Source organism: Haematobia irritans, chromosome 4 (genome assembly GCF_050003625.1).
Source record: "Haematobia irritans isolate KBUSLIRL chromosome 4, ASM5000362v1, whole genome shotgun sequence".
Classification (NCBI taxonomy): domain Eukaryota; kingdom Metazoa; phylum Arthropoda; class Insecta; order Diptera; family Muscidae; genus Haematobia; species Haematobia irritans.
The window spans coordinates 159,935,828-159,955,481 of NC_134400.1; the positions used below are offsets into that span (position 1 = coordinate 159,935,828).

The 19,654-nt window shown below is 33.0% G+C and overlaps 4 protein-coding genes across 4 annotated transcripts; 2 read left to right on the top strand and 2 right to left on the bottom strand.

Annotated features, from left to right (window-relative positions):
- Nucleotides 1-33: 33 nt before the first annotated feature.
- Nucleotides 34-1,244, bottom strand: LOC142237069 (ribosome biogenesis protein BRX1 homolog). The gene is made up of 2 exons (XM_075308419.1): nt 1,077-1,244; nt 34-1,013 (listed from the first exon to the last, which is right to left on the bottom strand). The coding sequence occupies exons 1-2, from the start codon at nt 1,188-1,190 to the stop codon at nt 57-59; spliced, it is 1,071 nt and encodes a 356-aa protein (XP_075164534.1). The 5' UTR covers nt 1,191-1,244; the 3' UTR covers nt 34-56.
- Nucleotides 1,245-4,623: 3,379 nt separating this feature from the next.
- Nucleotides 4,624-6,296, top strand: LOC142237152 (uncharacterized). The gene is made up of 3 exons (XM_075308511.1): nt 4,624-5,099; nt 5,161-5,287; nt 5,532-6,296. The coding sequence occupies exons 1-3, from the start codon at nt 4,943-4,945 to the stop codon at nt 6,055-6,057; spliced, it is 810 nt and encodes a 269-aa protein (XP_075164626.1). The 5' UTR covers nt 4,624-4,942; the 3' UTR covers nt 6,058-6,296.
- A 1,024-nt stretch (nt 6,297-7,320) lies between these two features.
- Nucleotides 7,321-9,769, bottom strand: LOC142237153 (uncharacterized). Its single transcript, XM_075308512.1, has 3 exons — nt 9,473-9,769; nt 8,325-8,451; nt 7,321-7,776 (listed from the first exon to the last, which is right to left on the bottom strand). Exons 1-3 carry the CDS (start codon nt 9,627-9,629, stop codon nt 7,350-7,352), a joined length of 711 nt encoding a protein of 236 aa, XP_075164627.1. The 5' UTR covers nt 9,630-9,769; the 3' UTR covers nt 7,321-7,349.
- Nucleotides 9,770-10,424: 655 nt separating this feature from the next.
- On the top strand, nt 10,425-18,790 carry Ras64B (ras-like protein 2). Its single transcript, XM_075308513.1, has 3 exons — nt 10,425-10,711; nt 17,087-17,174; nt 17,236-18,790. Exons 1-3 carry the CDS (start codon nt 10,604-10,606, stop codon nt 17,643-17,645), a joined length of 606 nt encoding a protein of 201 aa, XP_075164628.1. The 5' UTR covers nt 10,425-10,603; the 3' UTR covers nt 17,646-18,790.
- Nucleotides 18,791-19,654: the final 864 nt, after the last annotated feature.

Consider the following 19,654-nt stretch of genomic DNA (forward strand, 5'->3'; position numbering starts at 1 on the left):
CTCCCATGCCTTTAAAATGAAAATAATAATAACTTATATTTATTGTCTCCACCTTATTACGGCTTTTGTTTTACAACTTTATTTGATTTCTGTTTCTTCTTCTCTATAACTTGTTTTACAGCTTCTAGTTGTTTCTCTTTTATTTTCTTAGTTAAATTTTCTTTCGGATTTCGTTTAGATTTTTCTTTTACAAGAAGTGCTTTTTTCTTAGCCTTTTCAGCTAAAGCCTTTGCAGTTTCTATGGCATCTTTATCTTCAAAAATGTCATCATACTCCACGCCTTCATAGGCTTTCGTCGGTAATGTGGCCTCATAGTGAACTTTTTGCTCTATTCGGTTAACGTAACGATCTTTGGCAGCCTTCTTCAGGATTTGTCTTTGTTTCGCTGGACTGACATAGTCTGGATTTTCCCATAAAGTGCTGCCAGTGAAAGATCCTTCAAATATTTTTACTGGGTTCATTACAAATCGTGGACCGATCTCTGCTAATCCACCATCTTCCGAAAGAATTTGAAAATTTCTAAACCATATCCTTCTATCCAGATAAGTGAAAGTGTAAACGTGATCTATAAAAGGTTGACTTTTTGGATGGTGGTTTGGTACGCCAAATGTTTGCGTAAAAAGTTCCTTAAGTAATTTCAGATGAGGCACATCGTCGAATTTTGAATCAAATGAAAGCAGAGGTCTGGAGCCTCTCAAGCAATTACCAGTCATTTTTAATTCTGCCATTGTATGCACATTTTCAACTAAGAATTTCGCTGAAGGGCCACTTGGTACATGGGATACCCACATATATAAGTCACGTTTTCGTCTACCCTCAAACAATATGGACTTGTTACAATGCTTCATTTCACACATATCGTTAACGGTGGACAGTGTTTTAGATCTTTCCATTTTTGATTCGGGCCTGTGGTGTGGCATGAGTGTTTTTATATCCTTCATGAGATGTCTATCACGATGGCTTATACCTCTAGCGGCAAAGACTAAAACTCTTTGTTTATTGATCCATTTTTCCTAACACCAGACAATATAGTAATACAGTCAAATGAAAAAGCAGTATTTTTAAAATGTACTTACTCTCTTTGGAATTGATTCATCCGAGGGCCTTTGGGGCGGTAATGGTGGATTCTCATCCATTGGAACTATTTCCAATTGTTCAGATTTCTTCTTTTTCTGAAACTTCTTACCCATTGTTTAATGCTGACAAACAAAACTAAAAAATTGGGAATGCACGTGGAGTAGTGTTGGGAAAGTAACGAGTATATGATTACAAGTACTCGTTACTGACTAATTTTTTGAGTACTCGTTACAATTACGTAAGTATTAGAGGTGTGCGCGTGACTTAAATTTCACTCACACTCACGCACATTCACGAAACAACATGTTTATTCACGCACGCTCACGCACGATACGTGTTGTCGCCAATCCCACTCACGCACATTCACGAAATGAAAACCAGTACTCACGCACGCTCACGCACGATTCACGACAATTCTCGTGATTCACGAACCTCACGACATTTTCCAAACGGAAATCTGCGAAGCAGTGCTGCCGCTACTACTTCAATCGAAGTATTTTGCTTCATTTACACAAAATTTACTTCGTCACTCCTTCTTCCAAAAATCTGCTTCACTTTTTGTTCTGCTTCAAATTTTTAAATAATTGTTTGTCCTATTCCTTTAATTACGATGAACATAGTGGTTTTAATTATTGAATTATTAACCGATGAGGACCAATTTTTGCATAGTTTTTAGATACCATATACTTACACCATGTACCAAATTTCAGCCGGATCGGATTTGGGGGCCAAATTTGGGGGTCGTTTATATGGGGGCTATACGTAAAAGTGGACCGATATGGCCCATTTTCAATACCATCCGACCTAGGTTAGGTTATGTGGCAGCCCGATTTATCAAGCTCACTTAGACTATTCAGTCCATTGTGATACCACAGTGGTGAACTTCTCTCTTATCACTGAGTGCTGCCCGATTCCATGTTAAGCTCAATGACAAGGGACCTCCTTTTTATAGCCGAGTCCGAACGGCGTTCCACATTCCAGTGAAACCACTTAGAGAAGCTTTGAAACCCTCAGAAATGTCACCAGCATTACTGAGGTGGGATAATCCACCGCTGAAAAACTTTTTGGTGTTCGGTCGTAGCAGGAATCGAACCCACGACCTTGTGTATGCAAGGCGGGCATGCTAACCATTGCACCATGGTGGCTCCCATCCGACCTACTTCAATAACAACTACTTGTGCCAAGTTTCAAGTCGATAGCTTCTTTCGTTCGGAAGTTAGCGTGATTTCAACAGACGGACGGACGGACATGCTCAAATCGACTCAGAATTTCACCACGACCCAGAATATATATACTTTATGGGGTCTTAGAGCAATATTTCGATGTGTTACAAACGGAATGACAAAGTTAATATACCCCCATCCTATGGTGGAGGGTTTAATAAAATGAATTCTATTGTTTTGTTTTCAAAAATGTATGCTACTTCAATTTTATTCAATCTACTCCACTTTTTTCCAAAATCTACTTCACTCAATTTTTCACTAGCGGCAGCACTGCTGCGAAGGTAACAAACTTCAAAAATAGAATATAGTTCGAAAGCTAAAATAATTTCAGTTAAAATACGAGTATGAATTAAATCTTGATTTTTTTCATGAGCGTGATTTTACGGAAATTTTATTCACGCACATTCACGAACCGATTTTATTTCTCATGCAAAGACAAATTTATTTTTACATTAAAAACAGGCATTTCTGCAATGAAATTAATGATGGATCGCCAATTCTGGTTGAAAATTAAATAAATATATAATTCTAAACCAGTATTGTGGCAAAAACGTGGAAAAATTCCACTTCCAATCAATGGGAAACCAGGCGACAAGTATTTTGAAATTCATCAAGTAATTTGTAATATATTAAATGTGGATTAGTTCAGAAATCATTGTTTTGACACATATACCAGGATTTTTTATTATTTTCTTCAATTTTTTCAGTAAAAAATGGTTTCACCCATTAATCTTCGTACAACTTCATTGTTTGTTTATGCTTCTTCTTATTTTTTCATGTTGTCATCACATTTTTTCGTGCAGTGTAAGGGCAAAACTTGAACGAGCACACAACAAATAGACGAACCTCTGTCGGAGTGTTTATCCGACCGTCTAAGGTCCGCTTTACGCGCTTTACAGACTATCAGTTATTCCGGACGACAGTGCTCGTGTAAATGTGTTATCGATACCATAAACATGCAGCAGTATCGATTATTCCTTCGGACTTAACCAATATATGCAATATGTTCGACACGAGCACTGTCGTCCGGAATAACTGATAGTCTGTAAAGGGCATAATGCCCTACTGCATGTTTATGGGATCGATAACACATTTACCGATTATTTAGTCATCGCCGACAAGTTGTATCGATCCGACACATTGTAAGATTCTTAACAAACACCGACATTCCGTCCGGAATAACTGATAGTCTGTAAAGCGCATAAAGTGAGTTTTTCAGATATTTTACAGACACGCTGCCTCCATCGAGAATAAAAAAACTGGCTCATAGACGCTCCAAAATGTAACTTGCCACTTTTTAATCAACATCATTCTATTATTAATGAAAAAATTATGTTAAATATGTTGTGTTAGTGGTGTAATTGTTATATTTATAAGAATTTATAAATGTTTAATCAAATTAATAAACATCTAAATAATCGTGTTTTACTTGACCACAATGATTCTTTTACCAATATCTTAAAATGCACTATTTCTGATTGTTTGAAGGGGCTCTTATTGGCGTCGTTCTAAATTTATTAAAAAAGTCACATAATAATTGCACTTATGCGATACTTTTTTGTAGTAACTTGGCGTGGTACAACTTCTCAATAGTGTCGGCGCTTTTACGACGAGTTTTGGATGTCGTATTCGATTGTTTTCGACGTGGTGGGGATTCTCAGAAGAGGCGTCAAAGTCAAAAAATGTTGGCACGGTAGTGGCCACATTATAAGTTAAGTTCGAAGGCATAATCGATACTGCTGCATGTTTATGGGATCGATAACACATTTACCGATTATTAAGTCATCAACGAATGTCTTACAAACACAGACATTATACTCCTATATTCATATTAATTTACTGACAGTTTATGGACGAAATTTGTATGGTAATAGTAGGTTTAAAGTGTACGTTAACTTTTATGAATATAGGATATAGTCTATAATGAGCTTTACATACTATCAATTATTCCGGACGGAATGTCGGTGTTTGTAAAGAATCTTACAGTATGTCAGATCGACACGACTTGTCGGCGATGACTAATTAAACGGTAAATGTGTTATCGATCCCATAAACATGCAGCAGGGCATTATGCCCTTTACAGACTATCAGTTATTCCGGACGACAGTGCTCGTGTCGAACATATTGCATATATTGGTTAAGTCAGAAGGCATAATCGATACTGCTGCATGTTTATGGTATCGATAACACATTTACACGAGCACTGTCGTCCGGAATAACTTATAGTCTGTAAAGCGCATAAGACGCATTTCCCTTGTGTCTATTGGGATATTATGTATTTTCAAACAAAAGCCGTTCTTAAAACTATAGTTCGACTTTGTAATAATAGACCAGCTGTTGATACTACGCAATTTTATTTTTGACCAAAGTTTTTTGGACGCGTTATTTAGGTTCAGTATACGATTTTCTCTTAAAAATCTTCTAATTAAGAGAAATTAAATTCACCAAATCCAATATCGTACAGATAAGATTAATTTGTATTCTCTGTCCTACGTGTTTCCTAAATTTGTACAATTGGTTTGCTTCTACGCTAGACGCTATTCCGCCGAATAACGGAGAGAAAGACAGCTGCGTAAAACGTATTGCACTGGCAAATAGTTTTGTGTTCGTATTTATTATTGCCATCCGTTAATTTCCTTAATATGAGTTACGATAGTCTATCTGAAGATCAGCGCTACAAATTATTACAATTTGTAAAGGAAAGACCAATAATTTATGATAAACATCACGAAAACTATAAGAATACTGCCGAAAAGGAAATAGCATGGCAAGAGGTATCAGATGCAGTCGGGGCTCAACGTATGTCTAACGAGCTAAGTTTATTTCAAAAATTTTATTTGAACTATGGTTTAAATTCTAGTTACCGCCTGTAAGGTTGCTTGGAGGACAATGAGAGATCAATATCGGAGAAACGTAAGATTACCAGAGGATCAAAAGAAAAAATATAGATATTTGCCAAAATTGGAATTTCTTAGGGGACTAACAAAGTACGTTTGACTCGGTATTACTGTAATAATGGTTTCTGCAAAACAAAAATACTCATTTTTTATTTTTGAAAGTTCTCTTCGTTTGTATGAGGATAAATTGATTATAAAAAATTAGTATTTTCTAATTTTTGGGCCGATATATATTTTTTTGGGGTCTGAAACCAATATTTCGATGTGATACTCTCGTCCTGAGGTAAATCGTATACAAATTATATGGAACTCATATATATTTCTTTATTTACAGGGGCACAACAGCGAGCAACACTTCTTTAGATGACATTACCAACGAGTATTATTACGAAAATACGTCAGATATACCTAAACACGAAATGGACTACGATGACAGTACAGATTATGGAGACTATAATGAGACGACAACTATAATTGAACCAGCAACAGGAATTAATTCTAGACAAATAGACGATCCACCGGCGAAATTAACCAGAAAAAGGAAAGCCGAACAACAAAGTGAAATTGATATTGAAGAAAGCTCTCCCCCAGAAGAGGAATATATATACATTAAAGATATTAGGCAACAAGGTGATGGTACCGTAGAAAATCTGGCCAGCGAATTATTCGACACATTTAACAACTTGCTTAATAAAAAATTCCAGCCCAATGAGGACGACAATGATATTTTCCTAAAAATGCTTGCAAAAAAGATGAAACCTCTACCAAAATTAGTTAAGAATCGCTTGCAGGAAAGTTTTCTTGAACAAGTTAATTTCGAAATAGTTACTTATGAGATGCAAAAGCAAGCCAAAAAATAAGAAAAATTGAAATTGTGCTGTAGATAAATTATTTGCGATATAACATAAACTTTTCCAATAATTCATTCTAAATTAGATTAAAAATATATGCATGGCAAGGTTTTATTATCGACATATAGAGGACCTTTTTACTCATGTGTGACATATCTATTTGTATTTCAAAATAGTATGCTTCAACTATAAAGGAATTTATTTTAAATATGCTCAAAAAGTTAGTAATAAATCAATGAAACAATCAATACTTTTTTTTACCGAAAGATGCTAACACATACAATTCTGTCCCATTCAATAAGGGCATTTGTCGCTTCCAGACTTTAAATATTCTTAAGTCATTAAAAAAAATTTAGCAAATGTATGTTTGCTCCTACGTCTGCATTTCTTACTTTTAATGGCGAGGATTTGAGAGTGTTAAAAGGCGCCTAGCAGGACTTAACACATTTGGAAAATACAAGGTAAGCATTGGCTTAATGATTAAGTGCCCGGCATTACCATTTGAAAAAAAACTGATACTATGTTTTTCTCAGTCTATTACAGATTTAGATGTTTGCAGTCCAAGGAATAAATAGAAAATGAAAGAAAAATAAATTGGAGCAGTCAAAATTGACCAGTATGGTCTTAACGGTTACCAATTATTTTCTACCGATTGTCCTCACGGTTGCCACTCGTGCCAAAAGTATTCTACAAAAAGTTAAAAAAAAATTTATTAAACGTCTACCAATTTTAAAAAAAATTGCATTTTAAAGTTTGTGATCAAATTTTTGTGGTTAGGTTATAAATATCTTATTATTTTATTTTTTGGGTGTAAAATATCCATTAAAATTCTATCGAAAATGTTTTCATAATTTAAGGTGGGTATTAAGTTCGAGTTTAGCCGCTAAAATCTTAATTTTTTCACGATTACTTTTCTTTAATAATCCATTTTAAGGAATACAAACTTTGTGAAAATTTGCTTTTGGCTACTCCCCATCAAGTTATAATAAAATTTGCAACAAATATGTAAAATTTTACGCCTCTTTTTGCTGATTTAGTTTTCACTTTAGCGGCTAAACTTGAACTTAGTACTCACTTTTAGTTGGAAAAAAAATCTACCAAAATATCAAGAATTCTACCAAACAGTAAAAAATTTACCATTTTTGGCAGAATTCTACCAACTGTGGTAACCGTGATTCTAAATCTATTGCTAATTCATAATATTATTCATGCCAAATTTCTATTTTCGGCAATTGGTTTGGGCGGTAATAATAACTCAGTCAATCAACAGTATTACACAGATTTCAAAAATGGTTTTTATTCTATTTTTGTGCAATTTGTAAAGTCTCATAATTCACCTGCTCTAAAAAATTCTCTTGTAATCTTGTTTTAGTAATTTCGGGGAGACTTTTCATTTTTCTTGCCAGCATTCTTAGAAAAATGTCATTATCATCTTCAATCAGTTCGAATCGTTGATTTATCAGGTCATTAAATCGGCTAAATACTTGATGCGCAGCTTGTCCCACAGGCCTTTCTTGTTCATTGGTAGAAACGATTTCTACTTCATCATGGAAATCATCAGATGATTGTGAGGTTGTAAGGAGGTCGCCATCATCGAATGTGCATATCGATGTATTTGCTTTCTTATTCGCAGTCGTTTTTCTGGATAATGGCTTAAGCAATTTAAGTTCTTCACTAAAATCGCTACTGTCAGAGAAATCTGAAACATCTGCGGTCTGATTAAATCTTCTGCAAAGATAATCATTTAGATGTAAACAAAATTAAATTTGTCCTTTTTGTCTAGGATATTGCCCTGTTCCCCATATCATACGAAAGCTTTCATACGTATTTTAATCGAAAGAAAATTGATTTAAGATTGCTTGTTCAATTTATCATATAAGATTGATATTTTTTATTAATTGAAGCTTTATATTTTCAGTATTATATACTGTAATTTCCGTTAAAGTAGTACATTGTAATTCGTCAAATTTGCCTTTTTAAGGCTTTGAATTGTTTATAAAAATGGAACTAAAATAAATTTCGGTTAATCTATTTCGAAAGGCAAATCACTTCATATATTACATTCGATCAGGAGTAGAAAGTATAAAATATGTGCAAAAAAAAAAACATTTTGAAATATTACAATATACATAAACATTTTTGAAAATCAATGTATATACATTTAAAAGTAACGAAATTTTAAAAATTGAAAAACCAAGGGACTTGTTTACTATCGAATGGGATTTCGTACGGCCAGCGGAAATAGGGCATATATGTATATTCATATTTATACCAACCTTTTAAATTTTCCCAAAAATGTCAAATAATTAAAGTATGTATACGTTTTCTGCTTTCTTTTCGGAAGTTTTAGATGACGTTGGTATTGGTCACGTAAAGTTTTCCAAGCTTTTTTACAAGCAATAACTAGAACAGAACAAATTCACTCTTATGAAATAGTAAAGTTTGCACTTACAGCTAGATCTATAATATCAACATTGTAAAATTTACATTCTACTATATTTAATGGGCCTAGAAACCTTTTGAAGGCGTTTTTGACTTAACCACATTTATAATCAGCTCTTTTACCTTATGAGGTGCACCAAAAAAAGGTCACACATAAAAAATGTTTAAGAAAATGTCTTATATTTGCTTAAAAATATATTTTTTTCTCGAATTATGTTACAGTATGAGTTACAAAAATTAAAAAAAAACAGCACACACGGGCTGCTGGTTTTACAAGACTTTCTACGAGCAAATTTAAAAAAAAGATATCCAATACATTTTGCGTGAATTCAAGACGAGTATTCTGGGGTCTGGATTCTATCCCACACTCCCATAGATATTTTTAATTATAGCTAACCCTCTTAGTAGCACTGGCGACATTTCAATTTCAATTTATTTCAAACATCAATACCTAGGAAGCCTAATAAGGCCTATAATACATGTTTTGTAAGACATTTCTGAATATTTACTCGTAAAATATTCATGGTATATAAGTCACAACAATTATTCTCATAGAAAAAATCATATTTTCAGAAATTGATATTGGATATTTAATAATAGCAAACGAACCCCGTAATGGTAAGTAATTGGGTTAAAGTCTTTTGAAATATGACAACATTTTAAATTGAGCTAAAGTCCAGATTCCTGTCCAATGTAACTCCGGAGTATTTTGGCCACTCGGTGAAGGGAATTTGAATGTCACCTAAGGAGATTGTTTTAACTGTGGCGGTATATAACAACCTGTCTTATCGGTATTTACTTCGAGATTATTATCCACTCGCAGTCATCCGAGAATAGCTGTATGATATTTGGAATTGTATGGCAATTTCCACTACTAACATCTTTGTTTTTCCTATCACCAAAGTATCGACGATAGGAATGATTTGCTTAAGCAAAGAAATTGTTCAATCTGTCCATTGTACACGAAATAATCGGTTCATACCTGTTGCATTACATTCCGCTGCGATTTCTTTCCATGAGTGTTCCTTTTCCTCCACACTTCGCCAGAATTTATGTTTTGAGTCGTAAAGAACTGGTCTTTCTTTGACTAACCCTATAAGCTGAATTCGTTGATCTGTAGTGAGTTTTTCATATGCCATGTTTTTATTATTCTATACCAGGTTAAGCCAGAGATATTCAGTGCATAATGTATATCGGCCGTTACAATAACTATTTTTTTAATTTCTATCATGTGTAAACAAATACATGCCGATCAATTCCTAAAAACTGTTTATATTCATTATACAAGATAAATTAGTTGCAAACGTAAAGTGCCGTGGGAAATTTACATACATATTTGCATAATGCGCCGCCCAGACTACAAGTTTATCCGGACGCAATGTCTGTGATTCAAAAGAATCGATACGAATTGTCGTCAATGACTAAATAATCGAAAAAAGTGTTAGCGATCACACGGATAAACTTATAATCTGGACGGTGCATTATGTGTCCAATTAAAAAATATCCTACATATTGACCACAGTCCGACAGCCTAATTGATACTGGCTTTCAACAAACTATCAAAACCTGGCAGAAAAAGATTGTTTTTTACATTTTAAATGAATTTCGCGAATGATATTAATTTCTGATCATCCATTTTAACCGAAAACAACACAATACCACATTTTTAATGAAATATATTTTCAGGCTAAACGCATTTTCATCTATGACGCTTGTTTTTTTTTATCAGATGATACGACAACGACACGTAAATTTTTATTTTTTCTGAGTCTTACGACACGTTTACGTTGTGTAAACCTTGGGTAATCGTTTGTATGGGCTGTCGCATATCAAAAACAGACAGCTGACACGCTACGCTTACGGCCCGTTTTACATAACCAGGCTTTTACTTGTACCAAAAAATCGAACATACGTCAAATCTCACGCCGGCACGAATTTTGCGGCGCAGTGATCTTTAACCGTGGACATCAACAGACGTTTTTCTGCCAGCTATTCATTCAACGTCGCATATTCTCGTGTACTAAAACAGTTTAAAAATAGAAATATTAACGCAGCACTACTTATTAAAATTATTAACAATTCGTTAGGAGGATAAAAGAAGATCTGTGAACAAATGTCGAAACATCATAATGGTCAAGGCTCATCAACCCAGACCTACAAACTTGTTGTTGTAGGTGGCGGAGGGGTGGGAAAATCCGCTATTACTATACAATTCATACAGGTGAGGAAGTGAAAAATGGAAGTGAATAGCCATGGTTCGTGTGTGTAAACATGTGTGTGTGTGTGAACACAAGTAAAGTTAAATGTTCTATAAAAGTAAATGGTATATATTGAATAAAAAATATATTGAATTAAAAATCGGGCAATAGCAAAAAGATGTGACGTTTTCGTGTTGCCATAATTGTACGGGATGATGGAATGCTGATGACGTCCATTGATACCATCTACGAAGTGTTTGTGTGTAAACTTGCTTGTGGTTGATATATTTCTAGTCGAATTGTCATCTGTTGCGCATAAGGCGTAATTCTAAGGATGAATTGGAATCGTATTTTCTATATACTTGTAATTAAATAATGGAAATAAATTAACCATTGGTCCAGAGTATTTCAAAGAGAACAACTAACATAGAAGACTTGTATAGGGTATGTGTGTGTCATTATTTTGTAATAAAAAATGAGTTCAAACCACACCTACTATTGGATGCAATCATCATGTGTAGTTTCACTCATATCGGATCAAAAGGGTATGCTATTGGTGTGCCGTAATTTAAATTTTTTACTTTATACGATTAAAGCTGAGAGAAATACTGAGAAGGGATAAGCAACTCCTCAAAACTTTTTGGTATTCGGTTGATACCGGGACGACCAACAATAACGCCTTAACGTCACTGGGAAGTTAGTGCGGCAATGAGACAAGTTAAGAGTGTGTGTACACTCATAGAAAAAAAGTCTGCTAAAAATAGTCTGCACTTCAGGTCTAGCGAACAACAAATTGTTGTTTTTTTAATATTAGCGAAAGGATAATTAAGAATCAAAATTAGTTGTTTGTTTATTCTTTCACTCTATATCATTGAAAGCTCCTATATGCGCTTTCAATAATATTCCTGCTGTTTTTTTAATTTGAGAAATATTCACATTTTGGAAAAGTACCACAAATATTCTTAATGTATTATTTTTATTGTGTTTTGCTTTTTAAGACTTCGTAATTCCAGCTCTGCCTTCAATCACTTGTATCACTGCACTGAATGCAAATGATCAAAAAACAATCGCCATTGTTTTAACCCCCTACTACCTTTAACGTTTCTAACTTCCACTATGACATATAATCACATGACCGTATGTTGACCCTGTATCGTCACGCTCTATGTCTAATATTAATAAGTATAAATAAAAAAAATAATACTATACCAGATATAATATACTAATACGATATAAGCATAAGAAACACTTCTCACCCTAACGAGGAACAGATCGTCCTCAATCAGTATGAAAAACTCTTGGCACCTATTTGGCTTTCCTATAGCGCTTTCGAACCATGCCAGCGGGTCTCATCAGTAGGCTTCTATTCTCCTTACCTTAGCTTATGGATATAGTGGTAATCGAAAAATAGATTTTTAATTATTTTTACGAATCAAAATTCAAATATTCGATTTTATGAAATATATTTGTCCTTTTGTGAGTGCTATAAACAAAAGTTGTAGAGAAATGACAAAAATTAGTGTTCCAGTCAAAACGTTCAATATAAAATTTTTAAGATGTACGAATCATTTAACATTATTTCTCCAAATAATTACCCCTATAAATTCAAGGAAATTGAAAACACAAAGGATTCATTCCCACCAATTTGATATTTTATTTAATAAATCAGAATTTCAATTGAAACCAATGAATAAAGCTTTAAAATTGATTTTTGATAGTCAAAACTAAAAAATAGTTAATAATCGATTTCGATATTTTTAGGTTTCATGCCAAAATTCGAATAATCGATTAATCAATTATCGATTTATAGATCCCTAGGGCATAGCTCCGAATGATTTCTTCTCCTTTTTTACCATATATTTACTGTATGATTAAAATAAAAAATAAATAAATAATATTAATACGTAAATATAGACATTGGATTCTGAGAACTCAATACAATAAACTTTGTGGAATGCCCAGACTCCTATGTCCGTCAGTCAAAATTGTCGTGTTGCCAGGTTGGGGGGTTTCCGCTCAAATGTTGTGGGTTTTTCGCCTTTGGGAGATTTTTAGGTGTAACAAGGTTTTTACACCTTATAAAGTAAAACAATTTTCAATTCGGAACAATTCTTGCATGAATGTGTAGAAAAAATATGCGGGAATTCAACACAAGTTCCTAGATATAAGCAAGTATTCATTAGCATTACTTTCGCTACTCTTCTCAGGGGCTGAACAATAAAAATGGTTGAACCAAGATAAGCAAGTTTTACAATGAAGTTATATGAAGCAAATCAAACTAGTGTCTAAATCAGATAAAGGGTTTATGCACGGAGTCGTTTAAGTACTTGTTAATGGACGTAAATAAGCTTAATGTTTTCATTTTAAAGATGGAGGGAAAAGGGCCCGAAGTTCAACATATTGTCCATTTGATAAGAGCTATATCGGACTGTTATAACCGTACCTAGTCCTCTGTTTGTCCGTCCTTCCATTGGTTGTTCCAAAGATAGTATATCGTTCTAACATAAAGATTGAAGAAGATCCGAAATATTTACCAAGTTCTGCGACATATTCATTTAAATAAAGTGCCAAATCAAAATAGTTATACTTATAGTTAAGGATATCGAACATGTTTATAATATTAATTATCCGTACGTAATAATTCGATTTAACGCCCACAATTATTCAAATAATGGTTAAACCATTTTGTTAGATTTTTGTTTCATTTTCTCTTGCAACTCTAAATATTTTTTGTTCTAAACATGTTTTGCGAATAAAGTCATCTCAGAAATTTATAATATCATTGATATGGTCAAGATCATCTTATTGCCATCCCACCGCAAATTCGCATTGTTTTTTTATGTTTTATACCACAAATAAAAATCATTCGTTTGTTATTGTGAAGATGTGTCCATTAATATATACAAATATGTATTCAGACATACACATAAACAAACACCTTTCTTTAATATTGTCAGTTTTCCTCTCTTACTCGAGGAACAACAACAAATAGAAATTGTTTGGAAGTGTTGTCTTTTTTGTTTGTTATTATTACTTATATTTTTTGATGTATATATTTTTAGTCGTTTACGTCATCGTGATCTATACTTAAAGCAACGAATTTTCATTTAGTTGTATGTCCATATGTTTATATGGATATGACCAAGAGCGTAGAGGCCGTTTATTCACAATTGGATTCATGTTTTCGTGCATCTACATATAAAAAAATAAGCGATGACGAATGATTTCAGACTAATTTTAATATTTAAAATTTGAAATTCATTAAAACTTCCTTAACATAAGACTTTTATTAAAAATAAAAACAAATGAAACAAATTATTATATTCATAAAAATTTCATCGAAATTTAATTTTTATTACAAATTGTGTTTATTTCGATAAAGCATTCAATAAATTATTTTTTGTAGAATATCTTAATAAAGAAAATTCCTTTGTTATCCTTAACTAAAAAGTCGAATTCATTTGGGAAGTGAAAGGGAAGTGTTGTGTACATAGCAATTCCGATAGCATGTGATATTTTTATTAGAAAAATTACTACTTAAGATTTATATGGCTCGTGTAAGAGATGCATGGACAGTAGGGTTTTTTCTCCCGGGAAATTACTACTTTTTTGCTCCTGCTTTCCCGGGAATGAAGTGCGGGAATTCCCGGGAAATTTTCTTTACAATATTGTATGTATAATAGAGGGTTTTATATGGCAAATGACAGTTGAAATCTAGTTAAAGTGGATTTTGGAAGTGTAATGTGAATAACTATGGTACCAAGTCGTAGAAGTTGCCTTGTGGAATATGCATAATCGTGGGTTCTAATCCAGAATCCAACGGGCTCCCAATTGTTAAAAGAAGTTTGCACTAGTTAAAGTGGATTTTGGAAGTGTAATGTGAATAACTATGGTACCAAGTCGTAGAAGTTGCCTTGTGGAAAATACATAATCGTGGGTTCTAATCCAGAATCCAACGGGCTCCCAATTGTTAAAAGAAGTTTGCACTTCCTAATGTATGATTGTCATATTTCTATAAACCGACATTCCGATAGACTGGTAGACTGAGTAAACTTTTAAAAACAACGTTATGTAACCCACGTTGGTAATTGCATAATTTAAAAATTTCATAATTATTGCAAGGATGTTTTTATACCCTGCGCCACACTGTGGAACAGGGTATTATAAGTTAGTACATATATTTGTAACACCCAGAAGGAGACGAGATAGACACATGGTGTCTTTGGCAATAATGCTCAGGGTGGGTCCCTGAGTCGATATAACCATGTCCGTCTGTCCATCCGTCCGTCCGTCTGTCTGTGAACACATTTTTGTGATCAAAGTCTAGGTTGCAATTTAAGTCCAATCGCCTTCAAATTTGGCACATGTTCCTAAATTGGGACAGAATAGAACCCTATTGATTTTGGAAGAAATCGGTTCAGATTTAGATATAGCTCCCATATATATCTTTCGCCCGATATGCACTAATATGGACCCAGCAGCCAGAGTTTTATACCGATTTGCTTGAAATTTTGTACAAACATAACACTTAGTCGTATAGTCAAGTGTGCAAAATTTGATTGAAATCGGTTCAGATTTAGATATAGCTCCCATATATATCTTTCGCCCGATATGGATTTTTATGACCCCAGAAGCCAGAGTTTTGGTCGAATTTAGTTGAAATTTTGCACTAGGAGTACAATTATTAGTATAGTCAAGTGTGCAAAATTTGGTTGAAATCGATTCAGATTTAGATATAGCTCCCATATATATGTTTTTCTGACTTCGACAAAAATGGTCAAAATACCAACATTTTCCTTGTAAAATCGCCACTGCTTAGTCGAAAAGTTGTAAAAATAACTCTAATTTTCCTAAACTTCTACTACATATATGTCGAGCGATGAATCATAAATAAACTTTTGCGAAGTTTCCTTAAAATTGCTTCAGATTTAAATGTTTCCCATATTTTTTACTAAAATTGTGTTCCACCCTAGTGCATTAGCCAACTTAAATTTTGAATCTATAGATTTTGTAAAAATCTATCAAATTTTGTCCAAATCGAGTGATATTTAAATGTATGTATTTGGGACAAACCTTTATATATAGCACCCAACACATTTGATGGATGTGATATGGTATCGAAAATTTAGATCTACAAAGTGGTGCAGGGTATAATATAGTCGGCCCCGCCCGACTTTAGACTTTCCTTACTTGTTTATGAAATAAGAAAATTCCAACCTTTTTTAAGATAGTTACTTTAATTTCAAATTTATACCTTATACACATTTGGCTTAAAGTCTATTAAAATTGGGGTTTAAAGCTCTTATTTATAGGGCTCTTATTTATAGCGACAACTGAAATCTAGTTAAAGTGGATTTTGTCGTATTACATGGCAGTGTTTCCCTTATGGGAATATTGACTGAACATGTGCATTTATTGACCCCGTTTAACGACGGTGAAATCGAAATAAGTTTCTTTCATTTCCAAACAGTTTTTTAGTGATACAAAAAAATCCCACTATATTAATAGTATTCTTCCGAAAACTATACCGAAAGAGACTGCCTTAACCATTGTCAAAATGTTTTGTATTACAAAATATTTCGTATTTTAGTATGATTTATGGCTAATGTAAGAGAACAACATAATATGTATTGTTAGTTGTCCAGAGAGCGCCTTATAACCGTAGCTTTAGGCGATTTCAAATTTATTCAAATGTCTAAATGTATTCCACATCAAAACAGGTTTCCCTTTGACCGGGATCCTGGGAAATTCGAAAAAATTTACCGGTTTCCCGGGAATGCAAAAAGTCCGGGAAAAAGAAAACCCTAATGGACAGACATTCATTGACCTAGTATGCGTAAAATTGCTTGAGTTTTCCAAAATTTACTCAAGACATTCCCCAAACTTGTGGAATTTCATCTTTGACCTGCGAGTATTTCATTTTTCATAGCTGATAAGGGAACTTCCAACCACGACACTTCGTTGTTATATCTTATATAATATTAACATTTTATTATTACTATTTATGAGATCAAGTGTAGCCGGTGTTGATAAACAATCCATGTTGAAGACAAAAGTTTTCTTTTAAGGCTAAAGAATTTTCTTTAAAGGCAAATAAAAAGAAGTAGAGATAATTGTTGAATCGCATAAACTTTGGTTTGTTTTGTCGAAAAGAAAATACTTTAAAAGAAAGGGTAATTTCGTTTGTCTAAAATGTCGTTCCTGAGGAAAGTATTTTTTCTTTGGGTGTACGTATGAGATTATAGCTAATTACAATCCATATCTATAGTTATATGTTTAGATAGGGACATTTACTGGCAGATTAAAGCTATGATCAACACATAACTGTATACTAATTAGGATATACTTTTTTTTTAAATTTTGTGAATAATATGTAAAATTATCTCATCTACTTACAGAGCTATTTTGTAACCGACTATGATCCTACAATTGAAGACTCCTACACAAAGCAATGTGTCATCGATGATGTTCCAGCAAAATTGGACAGTACGTATAAAACTGAGAATAATAATAAAAAAATAAATTATCGCCACCCCTTACCTTTTAGTCCTGGATACCGCTGGTCAAGAAGAATTCAGTGCAATGCGAGAACAATATATGCGCTCCGGCGAAGGCTTTTTATTGGTTTTCTCACTGAATGATCATTCCAGTTTCGACGAAATTCGCAAATTTCAAAAACAGATACTACGCGTAAAAGATCGTGATGAATTTCCTATGTTGATGGTGGGCAATAAATGCGACTTAGAGCATCAAAGACAGGTGTCATTGGAAGAAGCCCAAAATGTTAGTCGAGATTTAATGATTCCCTATATTGAATGTAGTGCGAAATTGCGAATAAATGTCGATCAAGCTTTTCACGAATTAGTAAGACTAGTTCGAAAATTTCAAATTGCGGAGAGACCATTGATCGAGGAGAGCTATCGACAAAAGAAAAAAAGTAGATGTTGCGTATTGTAAATTATCGCTGGAAATGAGAAAAATTAAAAAACTAACAAAAATACTACAAGTGTAGAAGAATTCTTCCTTGTTACCGATTATTAGTCGGTATAAAAAGCACCAAACATATTTATTTTCTGAAACTGCCAGTGAGAACTATTTCAGTTGATTGGGTATTTTAACCGAAATAATTTAACGAATCTTTAACTCGATCAATGTAAGAAATTATATAACCAACGATTTTTGTAACTAAATTCTAATTAAAAATGTTAACATTAACAAATTAAACAAATGTTAAACCCCAACAATAAGTGAGCTAGACATTAATATATCTAAAATAATTTAAGTAAAACAGTGACATTTGACTTGTTAAAACAATAACATCTAGAAATAATTAATGCACAACATTTAATTTCAATAATCATCGTTTTGCCCGTATGTGCAGAAATTTAAAAAAAATATTTTTTTGTGCAAATATTTTTATTGAATGATTGAAAGTCCTATTGATACCGCATCTTCTTACAATAGGTGTTTTATGATAATTGTCTATTAAATGTTTCAATTTTTACACCAGATTGAGTTGTTAATATTGTGTACAAAAAGCCAAAAAATGTATTTTGTAACTTCCTTTTGAATGAGCAAAACTAAAAACTTAATATATCTAAACAGTTGACATAACAAAAAACTGTATTAACAAAAGTGCCTCAATGTATTGCACGAAATTAAATAATGCACAACAATAATAAGAAACGCCAAAATATATTAAAATATCTTTTAAATCAGTTTTTTTTAATCGTAATTATAATTCGAATTGTTTACATGGAAATTCTTGTATTATGTATGTATGTAATTTTTAGCGTAACATTTTTCTTTACATCCCAGATGCCAAGAAACAAAGCTATGAGTATGATAGACAAATATATGGAGAATATTTCAAAAATTATTTTTTTTAATATAAATATATTTTAATTCATACATATATATTAGTTACATAAATGTTAAAGAATAATAATGTGTTTTTGTCCGAATGTCCAAAATTTTATATTATATTTTTATTACTGAGAGTATGTATTGATTTTTTGTGAGTGTACTCAAATTGATATTTAAACAGAAAATGAAAAAATAATAATAATAATAGTAATAATTAATAATGATAATATAACAAATGTTGTAACATATAAAATGCATTAATAAAGGGTGTAATATAAATAATATTTCAAACTAAAGTGAAAAAAAAAAAATATTTCTGACCAATATGTGGCATCCAAGAAAAATTTTCTCGGAGGTGCTAGAAAACTATATTTCGTCAACAATAATGATAAAGTGGAGCCCAAGCCAAAAGCATCGGGTTCTTCTCCTGGGTAATGATAAGAGAGAGCTAATACTAAACAAGTATATACAGCAGTAAGTTCGGCCGGGCCGAATCTAAAATACCCACCACCATGAATCAAAGGAATATCAAAATATTCCTTTGAAATTTCAGGGGGGTTTGAGGACAGATTCAGCAGAGTAGTTCAACCAGTACACTTCCCGAAGAGAAATCTAAAGATTTTACCTATGAAGACTATATCAGATTCTGGATTTATAAGAACTATTTTTGTTTGAGTTTTAGAGGAATCATTAATATCTCTTGTAAGTGTGCAAGAAAATTATAAAATAAAGTGTTGATTTGAAATCTTTTCACCCGAGGCGAAAAATCTGGAAATTTTACATTGAGTTTCAAGCAATTTTCATGATCTTCTGTACCCTCAAGAAGTGAAATCGGTCTATATGGAGGGCTTACCAAATGGACCGACAAAAACTTAATTCGATACACGTTTATGTGAGCCTACAATACCAGAATTTTTACAATTTCAGGCAAATCGGTTAAAAACTACGGTTTCTAGAAACCCAAGGAGTTAAATCGGGAGATCGTTCTTATGGGGGATATACTAAAACATGGGCCATTACTCATCATTTCAGCACACCTATTTATAATCCTAAAATACCTCTAGATTTCCAATTTCAGGTAAATTGGATAAAAACCACGG

Coding starts and splice junctions, on each gene's coding strand:
- LOC142237069 (XM_075308419.1), bottom strand. CDS start 1,190: ATGGGTAAGAAGTTTCAGAAAAAGAAGAAATCTGAACAATTGGAAATA. Junction 1,014..1,076: donor ATGAATCAATTCCAAAGAGA/GTAAGTACATTT, acceptor GTCTGGTGTTAG/GAAAAATGGATCAATAAACA.
- LOC142237152 (XM_075308511.1), top strand. CDS start 4,943: ATGAGTTACGATAGTCTATCTGAAGATCAGCGCTACAAATTATTACAA. Junction 5,100..5,160: donor AGATGCAGTCGGGGCTCAAC/GTATGTCTAACG, acceptor TTTAAATTCTAG/TTACCGCCTGTAAGGTTGCT. Junction 5,288..5,531: donor TTTCTTAGGGGACTAACAAA/GTACGTTTGACT, acceptor CTTTATTTACAG/GGGCACAACAGCGAGCAACA.
- LOC142237153 (XM_075308512.1), bottom strand. CDS start 9,629: ATGGCATATGAAAAACTCACTACAGATCAACGAATTCAGCTTATAGGG. Junction 8,452..9,472: donor AGCGGAATGTAATGCAACAG/GTATGAACCGAT, acceptor GTTCTGTTCTAG/TTATTGCTTGTAAAAAAGCT. Junction 7,777..8,324: donor TTTTTGGGAAAATTTAAAAG/GTTGGTATAAAT, acceptor TTATCTTTGCAG/AAGATTTAATCAGACCGCAG.
- Ras64B (XM_075308513.1), top strand. CDS start 10,604: ATGTCGAAACATCATAATGGTCAAGGCTCATCAACCCAGACCTACAAA. Junction 10,712..17,086: donor TTACTATACAATTCATACAG/GTGAGGAAGTGA, acceptor ATCTACTTACAG/AGCTATTTTGTAACCGACTA. Junction 17,175..17,235: donor TGTTCCAGCAAAATTGGACA/GTACGTATAAAA, acceptor CTTACCTTTTAG/TCCTGGATACCGCTGGTCAA.